Source organism: Amblyomma americanum, chromosome 8, assembly GCF_052857255.1.
Source record: "Amblyomma americanum isolate KBUSLIRL-KWMA chromosome 8, ASM5285725v1, whole genome shotgun sequence".
In the NCBI taxonomy this organism is placed as follows: domain Eukaryota; kingdom Metazoa; phylum Arthropoda; class Arachnida; order Ixodida; family Ixodidae; genus Amblyomma; species Amblyomma americanum.
Genome location: NC_135504.1, coordinates 1,685,057 through 1,700,267, shown reverse-complemented (window position 1 = coordinate 1,700,267; position 15,211 = coordinate 1,685,057). Strand labels below are relative to the sequence as shown.

Sequence of the window (15,211 nt, the reverse complement as noted above, 5' to 3'; positions counted from 1 at the left end):
TACATGTCATTTCCTGTGATAAACGTTCACACGCTCCAGTGATTAAATGGGCAAGGTATCTGGCAGAATGGAAGTGATGCTTTTGCTGATTGAAGGCAAGATCTTTCCAGGGTGGATTGGCTGGCTAGGATTACGTTAGCATATTTATAAATAAGCGGGTTCGATCTTGGCCAAGGCAGTCGCGTTTCGATGGAGGCGAAATGCTAAGGTGTGCTGTGCGATGTCAGTGCACGTTAAAGAACCCTAGGTGGCCGAAATTACCCAGAGTCCTCCACTACAGGAACCCTCATAGCCTGAGTCGCTTTGGGACATTAAACATCATGAAACCAAACCAACATTTATAAATAACTTAGAATGTGCTTCCAAATGGCAGTGCGTTCTTCATCTTAGTCCTTGGGTTGTACGACCAGCAAGTGTGTTTGGCTGTGAATTCAGTCTGCTATCCCTGCCAGGTCTTTGCAGTTTCAGTGCCTAATGGCTCACTTAATGGGCTTTGATTTTGCTTATTTCTGCATGAAAAACACTTGGTAACACTTCTCCTCTGCCACGAGTTCTGTTTTGCTGCCACTCTGAAATCTGCACACCTACTTATTTTTCAAAGTGAAATCAGAGCCATCGAAACGCGGCAGCTGTGTTTTTATGGAGGCAAAAGTGTGCTGTGCGATGTAGTGATGATGTAGTGATGTAGTGTACGTTAAAGATCCCCAGGTGGTCCGGAGCCCTTCACTACGGCACCTATTTCTTATTTCAGTCCCTCCTTTATCCCTTCCCTTACCTGTGCAGGTGTTGGCCCATATGTGAGACAGATACTGCGCCATTTCCTTTCCGCAAAAACCAATTTTCAAACGGGAGTCCACTGAGTGTGCCACTAGGCATCGAAACTGGGAAGACCTGGCAGGGTAGGAGTGAACCAGGCAAGTGGGAAGGAAGCCTGTAACTCTGTACAGAGAAAATGAACTGGCGTCTCCTAGGCAGTGACCTTTACTGGCTCATACTACACTGCACAGTAGAGTCTATACACAACAGTGTCTCGGTGATATGATCATGGCTGACACGAACTTCGAGGTGATACAAATTTATAAAATTTCTTGACCGGAGTGCGTTATGTATGATGTGCAGAATTTCTGACGTTCCTAATACTCTCCTCCGTGCCTGCCACGGCCGACATGGCGATGTGCGCAGGCTCACAGCCACCACTGAGCCTACATGACGAGAACGGGGTGCGTGCGGTGGTGCACATTGCCCGCAACCGCCCTCAGGAGCACGTGTCGGTGCTTGTAGCGTCCATCACGAGCCAAAGCAGCTTGCCCGTGCGCCACATTGCCTTCCAGGCTGCTGTGCCCAAGGTGGGTCTTCCACTTTACCATGCTGCTGTTCAAATGGTGTGTAATGAAAGGTGGGGACAGAGGGGGGCCCTGTAATAGATGCAGTCTTAGCTCAAGTGAAGAAGAAATGGACACGGACAGGACATGTTACATATTGAGCAGGTGGCAGAGAGCGTTTGCTGGTAATAGGGCGGCCACAGTTGGCACAGGACGGGGCTAATTGGAGACTTGGGAGGGCCAGCAGTGAAACAGGGTCCATGCGGGTCCTTGTGCTGCTTTCAATGCTGCCTTGAGAGTCCTGGATTTCTGTGGACCCTTGGAAACCCGTGAATTTCCACTGCATTAAGGAGTGTATCATTTTATTCTTAATGATAGGTGTAACATTAATAGGCAGGAAGCGAGTGGAGTGGGTCAAGGAACAAATGTGAGTTCATGACATTGGAGGAGGAAAAATGGGCATGGACAGAGCAAATAAAGCAAGTGTAGCAGGGGGCAGCAGAGTTAGGTGGGTGGATGAGATTGAGAAGTTTGCGGCAATAGCTGCCACAGGGCATGGTTAATTGGAGACATATGGGAGAGGCCACTGTCATGGATTCGACATAGTTTTCTTGTGGAAGTCATCCACTAGTCTACATAGCACATTATGAATTGGTGATGATGATAAAAAAGCAGCTGTGAACGAACACTTCTAGCAATATTTTTTTTTGTGTGTAAAAAAACACGTGTTGTGAAGAATTTCACTGCTGGATCCAATCCAAGCAAGGTGTCGGATCTGTGCCACAATGACTGAATCCACCGCTGAGTGACTCAACACTGGGAATGAATGCACGTCCACATATATATTCACACCTTTTTTCAAGAATATTTATGTGCTCTGTCATCGATGTAGCCAGTGATTTTCAGCCATTCAGAAAACATTCCTTTCGTGAATGTCTTGTAGGGTAGTTTGCTTTCTTCATCATTTCTGTTGCTGCCCTCTGAGCTACTTCAGCTGCTATCCAAAGTGATCAGCTACTTTGATCTCATGACACCCTGTAAGCAGTAATATAAACAAACCCCCAGGGTTATCCAGCACTTTTTCACACTGTGCTATCAACAGCAAGCTTGGCCAATCTGGAAGTGGTGGCATCGTATCCCTAGGGGTTCTGGCAAAATCCACCTGTACTCAATTTTTGATCATGAACTCCTGAAGTTAAGTTCTTACAGCGAACAGTGGAAAGTTGAACAGCTGTTCATTTTGAGCCAAGGTCATGGGAGCATGTTGCAGGGATTCAGCTTGAACAAGCAGTTTATCATTGAAAATTTGAAAGAAATTTCTTGCCTATCAGAGGGGGGATTTTGTGTGGTGCTGTTACCGGAGCAGATGGCATCCTTTCTGTAGTTCACAAAGGAATTTTGGCCGTCCGTGGCTTCTGCATGGCATTATTGCTGTACTTTTCTGAAAGCTTGAAAGAACCAGGTGCATACAAAGCGTTGTCTAGGTTTAGAAGTTCATTTCATGGCCACAAAAAATGTTGGAAGCAGCTTTTCAGTGTTGGCTGGTTTAGTGATTTCTGTAACAGAATAGAAGCTACAGTAGAACCTTGTTAATTCGAGCATTAGGGGACTGCGAAAAATGTCCGAATTATATGAAGGTTGATTTGACAAATCCCCCTCCTCCTCCAAAAAAGAAAAAAGATTGCCAGAAGCCGTTCATCTCATAGTAAGTTTATTATGAGAACCAGGGCGATGATTGTCCACTTTTGAGATGAAAATCGCGCAGCAACAACAATTTTTATGAATAACTTGAGATAGATGATTACTGCATGTACAGTTTAAGGACTGTTAACGCAGGACTGCTCCACAATGGTAAAAAGACATCTAGGGACTCCGTCACAGTGTGTCGCGGTAGCAGTGGAGCCACCACATGAATTTCGAACAGCGTGTGACGAGTGCGCATTTTCGCCCCAATGAAATAACTGAAGACTCACACTGACAGAACCGAGGGAAATGTGTTGGCACTGGAACAACAAAACTCCTTCTGGTCAGAAAAATGAAACACCAGTGACGTTCAAATCTGCATCCAAAAGTGCGTAAAACTATGCTTGGCTGGTAGGCCGATGCGCTGCCTTGCCGTCGTCTGGACCGAAACTCAGAAAAGAGAAGCTGAAACCATGCGGGCACGCAAATTTTTGGCGCCGGGGCCCTGCGAATGTTGTCACACCTGCCTAATGGCTGACATAAGAGGCCTGTGTGATATTTTCTGTGGTAAATGAGGCATGACGTGGGATACTAGCACAATTGCTCGCTATGTCGTTCGAACAGCCACATGGCCTCCGGTCGGGAGTGTGTCCGAATTAACCTGTGTGGGCCTAGCGGTGTCCAAATTAAATTTACATGGGCGTCGGATGGGGCCATGTCATCAGTCCGAATTATCCATATTTCCGAATTAACAGGGGTTGAATTCACGAGATTTCACTGTACTAATGATCTGATTTGGTTGATAAAGACCAGCAGTTTGATGAGCATTGTTAAAGAGAAAGCATAAGACACTCTCAGTGTCAGTGTTGAGCTGGAAAAACGGGAAGCTGGGCTTTTGTGAAAGCCGCAACTGAAAAGCAACTCAGCTTTCTTGGTTTCGTTCATAGAAGTGTTTTGGGCAGTGAAAGTACATTCGCGATATCTAGAGAAAACATTAGTTTGATAAGCTGTTGTGTTTGTTCGTCTCTGGAAAAATATTGGTGAATGTTTGAAAGTATTTGAAAATCCTTGAATTTCAGAACTCGGAACCAGCGTGAACCCTGTGAGAGTAGTTGGGCGCCACTCAAGCCCAGTAATGGCTACATTGGACAGTTGCAGCATGTTCGAACTTATAGTTGCCTTGTTGCCATAGCAGCGGCTGCTTACTCTTGATTTGTGTGCACACTGGGTAGGCTCGTTCCCGTGCTGGACAAAGTGTTGACTATTTCCGTCTGCATGTCCTCCTCTGCAGCAGACCATGCGGATCAAGCTGCAGCCACCGTCAGGCACAGAGCTTCCACCTCACAACCCTATCCTACCGGCTGCTGCTATTACGCAAGTCATGCTGATTGCCAACCCTGCCAAGGTAGGTGTGCCCCCTGCACTTTTAATCAAAGCATGGAATCCATGTATTACTCAGCCAGCAAATCAAACACCCCCCCCAAAAAAAAAAAAAGCATGCTAGCTTTCACGTATTCTGACACAAACTTGAGTGTCACCTGCCAAGGGGGTCATGCATATCCGAGAGGTTTAATATTTCATAGATCACATGAGCCAGTTATGGATGGTAAGTTAGTTGTGTAACAAATCAGTCTTACTGATGGTACCGTATTTACTCGCGTAATCCTCGCGCTTTTTTTCCCTGAAAATCAACGCGAAGTTTGGGGGTGCGATAATTATACGGGGAAAATTTTCAAGCAAATGTTTCAGAGTGTTAAATGCAAAGATGAATGGGTGCAAGATCAGGATTGTCAGGTCTGCAATTGTAAATATAACGAAAACATTACTTTCAAGCATAACTTACCTTCGTTATGAAAGTACAGGGTGAACGTAAGCTCAAGCTGCTAAAGCACTTTAATTTGCCGCGCGCAACCTCCCCGTCGCTACTCGCGTTGCGTACGTCCTGCAGGCAATTCTCCTCTTCATCAGAGTCCGTGTCGACACTGGAATCGATGGTTTCTTCATCTTCCGACACTTCTTCGTCGTCCCACACCAGGTGGTCCTCGGTCGCATCCAGGGCGTTCGAAATGCCTGTTTTCTTGAAGCTTCTGGCTACCATGTTTACATCAATCATCCCCCATGCCTCTGATACCCAGCTGCACAGCAGCTCCACGGACGATCTTTTGATCTTGCCGCCCGGCGTCAGAGCATGTTCACCTTCGGCCATCCATTCTGCGTACAGCCTCCGGACGTTATCTTTAAATGGCTTGTTCAAAGATACGTCAAGAGGCTGTAGCATTGATGTGATGCCGCCAGGTATAACAGCCAGGTCCGTGCGCAGTTCCTTGAACTTCGCCCGAACCAACTCTTGAAGATGGCCCCGAAAGCTATCAAGCACAAGGAGCGACGGAAAAAGAAGCGCTCCCGGTCGCCGCCCCCACACAGTCTTCACCCAGCCCACCATAAGGTCCGCGGTCATCCACCCCTTTTCTTGGATGCGCACGTGTATACCAGGGGGGAGCTTTCCTTTCGGGAGGGTCTTCCGCTTGAAAATGACGTACGGTGGGAGCTTCCGCCCGTCCGCCGTCACGGCTAGCATGACCGTGCACCTCTGTTTTCGGCACCTGTAGTCCTGACGTGCACAGTCCGAGCGCCTGTCTGTTCGACTGTCCTGCTGCTGGGCATATCGAAATTCAGCGGAGTTTGGTCCGTGTTCCCTATCTGGGAGAGCAAGAAGTTTTTCTCCTGCCGGATCCTGATAACGAATCGATGGAAGTCCACTATTTTCTCTTCATAGGCTGCGGGCAGGCGCTGGCAAAGCGTCGTTCGCCTCCTGAGCGAGAGTCCATTGCGCCGCATAAATCGTGTGGCCCACCCGTCACTAGCGCGGAAGTCTTGCACCGGGATGCCCTCCTTTCTTGCGATACGAGCGCCTGGTTCCATATCAAATCAATCGTCACAGCACACCCATCCGCTCGTCGAGCCTTGATATATTCCAGTAAAGAGGATTCGACGGCAGGAAATTTCCCAGTCTTCGATCCACGGAAGGCCCGGCGCGTCTTACCGGTCGCCTTGAGTTCGTCGTGCTGCCGTCTCCAATACCGTACGCAAAACTCGTTGACGCCGAAGTGTCTGCTGGCGGCACGGTTGCCATGTTCCAACGCATACTCAATAGCTTTTAGCTTAAAAGCGGCTGTGTAGCTTGTGTAGCGTCCCATGGCGAAGCGGCACAAAGAGTACGGTGCAACACGCAAACAAGGCAAACGAGGCCTACGAAACACCGGAGAGCTGGAGACACCTTCGCGAAATGGCGTAGCGGTGGTGAGTGGATGAGCGGTAGCGGCGGTGGCAGCGGATGATAGCACAGTACCGCCGCCAATAGCACGCGCGTCCAACCGTGGCAGTTAGTTGTGGCCGCAGTCAATAGATGGCAATCGCTACGACAAGCAGATTGCTCACGGCAGTAATTTTGGGGGTGCGATGATTATGCGGGGAAAAAAAAATTTTCCAATTTTTGATAGCCAATGTGGCGGGTGCGAGAATTACGCGAGTGCGAGCATTATGCAAGTAAATACGGTAATTGCTGTGAGATCAGGATGATGTAGCACCACTGCCTTGTTGACTTCACTAGCGCTGGCACTGTTTCTACACTTGGCATCAGTACTAGTTATTTGCAGCATAGTGCTTGTGTAGAAAATAGCCTGGGATGCTTTGTAGCCGATGGGGCTGAACTGAATATGAGGGCATTGGCGGGCAGACAATCTTGTCGTGTCCCGTCTGCTGCTAGAGGCACAAAGCAAACACGTAGCAAAACCCACTTGCTGTTTACACTGGTGCAGTGCCATTACTGCTCCCAAATGTTTGCAGTCTGAAAGGCTGAAGGCAACAGCACTCCACCTGCGTTAACCTACATTAAATATGGCTGTCTTTTGATTCCTTTTTCTTTTTTTTTCTGTACACACCACAGTGTAGTTATTTGCAAATCTGAGCATAAGTTTGAAACTTGATCGGAATTAAACTACTGGTTAGCGTACTATTTAAATCCAAATAATCTCACATCCACAAACCCTAAAAGCACACTGTAGGGGAACAGCGGTGGGGCGTAGACAAGCGCTGAAAGTTTCTACGCATATTATAGCCCAGTGTACTAGAAATCACATGGAGTAAAGCTGAATGTTGCGCAAGTTGGTATGCAGTCATTGTAAGGGCACATCAGCGGCTGGACTTATGGGCATATGTATATGTGTAGAAACTACAATGCACTACAATGAGTGCATATCAGCTCTACCTAATAGCACACTTCTGGCATCATGTGCTCACTGTAGTGATGCCAGTTGTGCTGCCGTGAGGAGGCGCACTTAATTGTCGTCTTATCACTCATCCAGGAAAAGGTCCGCCTGAAGTACAAGCTGAGCTACACGATCGAAGAGGAGAGTCACGTGGAATCGGGAGAAGTGGACTGCCCCATCGAGACTTCAGCCACCTCATGATGATCACGATGGCAGCCGCCTGGCAGACTCAATGACCTCTTTACAAACACCACACACTGGATGACGACACCACCACAGTTACTCCTCGTCCCCTCCTCCACTGTGCTGTCACTCTCGTCTTGCAGTGCCTCTAGCGTCGTCCCCTCTTATGCTCGCAAGGCTTAGGTTGTAGCTGGTCTTGTCTCCTTTCTATCATGTGCTGCCACATGTTGCAATCTCAGCTGTGGAGTGTCAGTGCTATCAAAATTGGGTGCTTGAACACTGCCCGTCTCACCCCGCACAGACAGCACAAAACGTTGACCGAGGCTGACGGCAAGCTGGAGTTGCAAAACCGAACTGGGCTAGATGTGCTGCCTTCGTGCAAGCAAGCTTTGGGTCTAGACGATTGGACGTGGGTGGCGTTCGGGGCACTGCGTGTCGAAGGGGCATCAGAGCACTCTTGCGAAGGCCTTTCAGCAGCTGCAGTGCTTACCACTTTCCATTTGGACTGAAGGGATGGGACTCGTGTATTTTTTAGTGCTGCCAGCTTTTTTTTCTTCTTGTGTGTGTTTAGGTAATTCTGGGTGCATGGATGTCAAGCAAACATGATGTAATGCACATACAGCATACTTAAAAAGGGTGCAATCATGTGTCTTGATTCTGGAGCTGGTGTTGGCTTGTGAGGTCACGGGCCTGCGAAATCTTTGCTAATTGAGCAAGCTTACACTAACACCCACAGATGGTCACTTACCGGACACGAGGAGAAGAAACATTGAGGCAGCATGTGCTGCTCATGTAGTGTTTCTATGTCTGACGTGTTTTGAGAAGCCATATTGTAAGGCACACCCTGTACACTGCTTGTTCTGGTGCAGTCAGATTTTTTTGGGCAGTCAACTTCAGAACCTTGCTTCGATTGGCTTTCGCGCTGACAAGTTGAGACTTCAAGGAATTCGACTTGTCATTTCAGTGCTGTTGTCAGCAGCCTAGCAAGCATGATCAGTCATTCTGGTGCCTTCGATCAGGTTTTGCATGTACTCAAGGAGTGTTTTAACCGAGGCATCTAACATCCATTTGCTAGAGCAGCTGTGCTCATAGAAGAGGAATGGTTAGGCTTGTCTTTGTGAGCAGGGATGCTTAGGAGCTCACCCTGCTCGTGCTCCCTTATTTGAGCAAGGAACCACAGCTACAAGAGTGTAACTGTATGTGCGTGAGGTAAGCCTTTCCTTTTCACGTTCGTTAGAGAGCTGGCTGTATGTATTGAGCTTGTATATTGTAGGTTCATTCACAGATTTTGCAGCCTGGCTCTGAGTTTGTATTCAGAGCATTTAGATCGACTCTTTTGACATTGTTGTGTAGCTGTGAGGCACATGCAACCAGCACGTATGAAACTATCCACAGTAGTTTTCAAATCTTGTCTCAGTTTCAAATGAAATCTGTAGGCACAACTATGCCATGGTTTCTGCTGCGTGAGTGTCTTTGCAATTGCAGCAGTGTAGTGTTACCATCTTCGATTTCTTGAAAAGATCGTGTCTCTGGGTGTGATGATAACCAAGTACGGAAAGGGAATGCACTCCAGGTAATACACCTATCACTGTGTTACATATCTCGCGGGAACTGGGGTCGTAATGGCAACAGGTGTAGCTGAACAAGCTGCTCATGTATGTGTATCTATGAATCTTTGCTCTGGGGCCTTTCCACACAATACAGATACATGCGGAGAGAGATTTGGTGCTTGCCAGGTACTGATTGAAAGGGACGATAGGCAATGCACCTGCATCTTTATTGCAGGCAAGGTTTCAAAACTGAGCTTTCCACAAAGCATCACAAGGACAGGTTCCAACGTTGCAAAAATTCGACAAACCATTGCTACTGCTGTTATTCGTGCCAGTGTTTTCTTAGGGAATGTGTTGCATGAAACATTCCTAAATGAAGGCGGGCTCTAATAGGAGGCTGTCGTGTTGTGTCAGCAGAGGTTTGGCTCTCCATGGCAAGTTCTGCCACTACTGCTATAGGGCATTGCCGTTGCTAGTGTAGCTGGATTTTCAAACTTTGTTTAAATTTTTTAGCGTTTAGCTTGTATGCAGGTCAGTAACCTCGTACTCTTAGTTGTGACATTAATGATCCAGCTTAGCTGGCAGTAAGGAATTGTTTTTGGATTGTTACAGTTGCGCATATGGTTAACAGTGGTCATGCTGAAGTTAGCCACAGGCGACAGCTTTTTGGACCTTGTTTGAGTCAGTCTGCCAGCAGCCATCAGAAAAGTTCCTCAGGATAAGCTTTTGGCTTATTGGAAAAATGAGGCAGTGAGCTTGTTCAAAGGCCATTTTATGCATTTGCTAGTTATACAAATGCTACAGTTTAATTAGGAGTTGACATAATTGCTGGAGACCATCATCTTAATTGCCTATCGAATTAATTTGTAGCATTGAAGTCATGGCTGGCCCACTGTTGGGGTCAAAACACAAATCACACATGCCTTGAATACATTTCTTGGTAGCATGTAGGGAATGTAAGCTGCTAAATGAAAGATAAGATTGGGCTTTTGCCACATACAGTTTGCTACGTGTGGTTGTTTGGTGTATTGTCTTCAGCTTTGATGATTTCCTTACCCTGTTCAAAGTGAAAAGTCACGGTGGGTGTGTTTGGGGTTTTATCTGTTCAGTGTTCTCAGGGAGCTTTGGACTTGCATGTGGACACAGCTAGGTGGTTGCATGAGCTAGTGTATCCGTTTCAGCTGCATTTTTTCGTGTTTCTTCCTTGTAGTAGCCCCACAAGTGAGCTTGCCTGTGCCATCGTGGCTATATTTTCCTTTTGATGTTGTGTCTGTCATAGAATGGCATTTGAAGCCATTGTGGCAGCTTTCCTGAGCCAGGAGACACTGCTATGCAATCATTGAAAACCCTGGATACTGCGAAATTTTCAGTAAACTAAAATTGGTATCAAATGTAAGAACCACTTGGCACATGCAACACTCTGTATGCTTCCCCCAAAGTTTCCTCAATTTTCGTACAGCATCAAAATGATGAACATTGTGTACAGGGAAAGCTGCATTATCTGTGACTTGATGCAACATTGTTGCAAGAAAGCAACGCAGTGGAGAGAAACCGTGAGAAAGAACTTGAGATAAGTGCTTTTTGCACTTTTTTTTTCTCGACCATATTTTCTGTAACGCTAGTCTGACTTGCATCAGCTGGCACACTAAGCTTTCTGACCACCACAGTTTTCCTAGGACATCTATAAAAAAGCCTAGTGCACCCATCTGCGAAAGTTTAGCAAACATCAGGGGCATGGAAAAACAGTTTTGTTGTGGCCTGAGGAGCACATTCGTCTTAACTGTACATTGCGACTTCTGAGTGCATACTGTGGCTGTGAAAAAGTAGTGTTTTCGTGGCACTGGCAGACTGTGCTGTGGATGCTGTTTTGTTACCGGCACAAATCCTCGTGGAGCTCAAAATACAACAGAATTTTACTAGGCCAACTAGCCAAACCACTGCGCTATTGCAAGGAGCTAAGGCACGTGTGAATCGCTGTCGCAGCTTATTGATAATGCTCTAGAATTCCTCCCCTCTGTCTATTTAGCAGCCAACTGATGCTTTTCTTTTGGTCAAGCCAGTATTCATTGCTTCACCTGCCTGACTTGTTTTGGGGAAATTACTTGGTTACCTTGTGGTTGGTGCTGACAGATGCACCCATTGATAATACGAGGCCTCACCTGCTCTGGACTGGGTGGATGTTCTTTTGCACTCACTGGCACCTTGAAAAAGAAGCATATCATAGAGAGTGCTTCTAGCTAACTTCCCTTTGGCCTGGTTAACTCCTTATTTATTTATGCGGATGCCTGCAAGGGCATTGGGGGGGGCATTTCTGAGAAGACAGCCACAAAACAAGCAAATACTGAAATATATATAGAAGCTCAGGTGTAAAAAAAAAAAAACCTAATCAACCAACACTGAAACGTTGGCAGGACAACAGGAAGCACCAGGGAATTTTAAAAATTCACAGAACTTGAAAAGAAAGTTCTTTATCGCATCAATAAAAGCATAGACTAAAACCCAGGCAAAAGAAATTGTAACTGATACGGAGCTATGGAAAATTCAACAATGAGAATGATTTAAACTTGGAACAGGTTTTATACTGATTAATGCTCATGGGAAGCCCATTTCATAGTGTGGAACTGCGCAGATAAAAATCATTTCGCAAAAAACATCAATGCGACAGCGTACTTCAAGAACTCCAAAATCATGATCGCGTCGCTTAGAGACCAAGTGGAGAGGCAAAATGTACACATCCTGATCTGTTCTGGTGAAGCCAGAGTATATCTGCAAAAACAGTTCCTGTTTTGTGGTTATTCGATGGTGCACCAATGTTTCCACCCAAGATTTTCTCTAGTAACACTGCTGCAAACAACATAATTGCCAGAAACAAACCTGGCAGTGCAGTTTTGAATGTGTCCAAGGTTTTTCCACAAAATATGAGGGTCCCATGGTGCACACGCATATTAAAGTATTGGACGTACATCTATAATATAAAGTTCTTGGGTTTACATTGCTCCAAGTGCCTAACTGCAGATGTGTTAGTAAGAAATTGTTGCATGTGCCCACAGATTAGTGCATTTGTTCATTTTAAGCCACACTCCATTGTGTGTCGGTTTTATAGGAAATGTTGTTTTATGGAACACGCTATTTATAGTTTCTTAAATTCGCATCTTGCATTTGTTTAAAGCAACATGAAAGCAGCAGAAGGCTTCGAGATTTTCAAGATTATTGCAACTTTATTTTTACCAGTGATGGTGCCGAGACTGACGCGATGCATCGGTCTTGACACCAGGAGTGCATCGTCGGGTGGCGCCGGCATGCAGTGGAGCACGGTTTGGAACATGAAGTTGTCCCCAGTTGTATGTAGGCTCATGTGCATGGGCACATTTGGGATTGGGAGTGGGACTGGAGACTGTTCCACCTCTAATTATGTGACTTGCCTGAGCATTACTGTAAGAGTTGGCACACTTAAAGGGACCCAGGAAGACGAAATTTCAGTTAGTTCCTTGCACAGGCAATTAGGAACATTGAAAGCAGAGGAGTTCCTAAACTTTGTCGTTGCATTTTTCACTTGCGTTTCCTTTTGGTATTTACATTTGGTTGACACAGGCAAGAGTCAAAATGAATGCTTGAACTATTCATATAGTGGCTTTTTAAGTGCATGTACAGTCCTGTCCAATATAAAACGGAACGCTTAATTTGTGTTCGAGTTTTAAAATTCACTATTCTTGGTTCCATGTTCATTTAACTTTGGAAAATATTTTATTTGTGAGCAAGAACTCTGTCTAGACAGTGCTTGAATCTAATGGTTAGCACTTGTACTTGAGGAGCAGCGTTTAATTGCTTTTTATTGCAGTGTTTTGTTTCACATTGGACTGGACTGCTTGCTTGACAAAACACTGTACTCATTTTACAAGTGTACGGCCATGCTTGAGCCCGCAGGAACGCACGCATGGAAGAGCGGTGTTGCATTTTTAATGCTTCACACATGATTTTTTAATGGTACGAGCATAGCGTTTGTAAAAAGTACTACTGCACGATGCTAGCTGCTTGTATTTTTTGAATCGCAGCATTGCTTGGCTGGCCACACGAAAGATTGTTGGCTCAGACTGTAGGTGGCTGACACGTAGTGAGTTTTCTCACAGTTTTGTTAACGTTTTATTACTGCAGCAGTGGGAGGCATTCCGCAGCTCCTGAAGAGTGAACACACATTTAACATATACACATTTTCTGCTAGTCACGTCTCTGCTGAGGAAAGACAAATTTAGGATATTGCAATTGAAGGGGGTCATCTCTCCGTCGCGAGCGTGTGCGTGTTGGCTTCACTGTTTTCTTTTCGCCGCTTTCCCCATCACACGCACCACTCTCATATATATATATATATATATATCTTTTTCTCCTTCCCTGTAAGATACATCCCTGCTCTGTTTGTTGAAGAGAAGAATAAACGGTTTATATGCATGTTGGCCCTTTTGTGTGTTCGCTGGGTGTGTCTGTCCTCAACTTTTCTATTTGCATGGCGTGTTGGCATAGTGCCGCAATTACTTCAACATACGGTGAATGGCCATTGGGGTGGTCAGTTTAGTATCTCCTGTTACCTAAGCGGCAAGCTACCCACCGGCGAGTGCGGTTCATGTTTACAAGTTACCGACTGGTTTAATGCACATCATGGCAAGCACATGCCACCAGCTGCACCAGCAGTTGCAAACAGCAGTTGTTGAAAACCTGGCGCATGGCAGAGATATTTCCTGTGGACATTAAATGTGCCGGTTTGCACCCTGGCAGTGGCAGTCATTAAAAAATTTTGTTGTACTCGATTCTAACACGCACCCGCTTTTTCAAGGCCAGAAAAAGTGCAATGACTTCGATTGTTACGCGCACCATATTTTCATGCTTTGATAAAATAAATGCGCTCCTGAGGCCGCCACCATATCCACGATCACCTAATTTTAAATCATTTTGACCTCCTTGTTGCGCGGCCTCATCAGCAGTGGCGAACTTGGCATAGTGACCGGAAACGAGTATGGCAGGCGCGACGGTAGCCCCCACAGAATTATTGCTGAGGGGGCAGTCTCCAACTGTTTACGCTCAGATCAGGTTTCTGAAACACCTCAATTCTAGGATGTTATTAATGTATAGCATAATGTGGCTGAGTTAGTTGGCTTCATATAGGCTGTCTTAACTCTCTCCTTACTGTGGGGAGAATGACCATGTTTTGCATGTTTCAGTAGCTTTTTGTAGCGATAGCTACGCTACGCCAGCCACTTCGCGAGGTCAGCGTGGCTGCGCGCTGAGCCGTGGCACCACCGCTCCGCCAGCTGTGCGCATGCGCGGAGTGACGTCATAGCCCGCAGCTGGTGCGCGCCTCGCCGTTGCTCCGACGGCGGAGCAGACGCCGCCCGCCTCGTCAGTTGTACGCATGCGCGGAGTGACGTCAGAGCACGCAGCTGGTGTGCGCGCCACGCGCCTACATTACGCTAGCATTTCGAGCCTTCAGCGTGGCAGCGCCGTGGCCACCGTGGCAGCTGCCGTCGGCGAAACCGAGTGGAGAGCAGGGAGAGAGAATCCACGTCCAGGGACGAAGATGAAAAAGGAATGCCCAGCGAAACGCAGCGGCGAAAGAGTGACTTTGCAATTCGACTGAGCGAGTTCCACTCGGCCAGCTGTAGCTATCGTCTCACTCCAGGTTTAACCAGAGCTAAACCACAGCCATTTTTTTTTCTGTAAAAGCTCTGGCATATAATGTTTTATGCAGTGCATGTAATGTGATGGCATGATAACCGCTTGTCCTTAGGGGTAATAACGGAGTGGATTCCAAGATAAGGCAAGCGTAGCAGGGGGCAGCAGAAATTAAGTTAGGTGGGAAGACGAGATTAAGAAGTTTGCGGGGTTACGGTAGCCGCAGCTGGCAAAGGACAGGGTGAATTAGAGAAATGGGAGAGGTCATTGCCTTGCAGTGGGCGTAGTGAGGCTGATTATTATGGTGCAATGCCTGAAAACAAAGCTAAATGTGCATTTTAGGCTTATAAGATTCAATAACGAATTGCGCATGTAACAGAACATTTTATTTGCCAAAATGAAGATTTCAGGAAAAAACTGTGAAGACACGCGGGTATCTAAAAAGAAAAAAATGTCAATTGTTTTAATATTTCAATTAATCAGTCAATTTATGTCGGACAACATAATATGGTGACCGCGGGGAGAGACTAAAAGGAGACTTGGT

General features: G+C 46.3%; 1 protein-coding gene across 1 annotated transcript in view; it reads left to right on the top strand.

The window, feature by feature from the left end:
- Gga (ADP-ribosylation factor-binding protein Gga) overlaps positions 1–13,449 on the top strand; it is a 57,374-nt gene extending 43,925 nt beyond the window's left edge. Inside the window, exons 14-16 of the mRNA XM_077633628.1 lie at positions 1,183–1,346; positions 4,297–4,410; positions 7,370–13,449. Of these exons, the coding sequence (XP_077489754.1) occupies positions 1,183–1,346; positions 4,297–4,410; positions 7,370–7,474 (383 nt within the window). The 3' untranslated portion in view covers positions 7,475–13,449. The remainder of the gene's footprint in view (positions 1–1,182; positions 1,347–4,296; positions 4,411–7,369) is intronic.
- Positions 13,450–15,211: the final 1,762 nt, after the last annotated feature.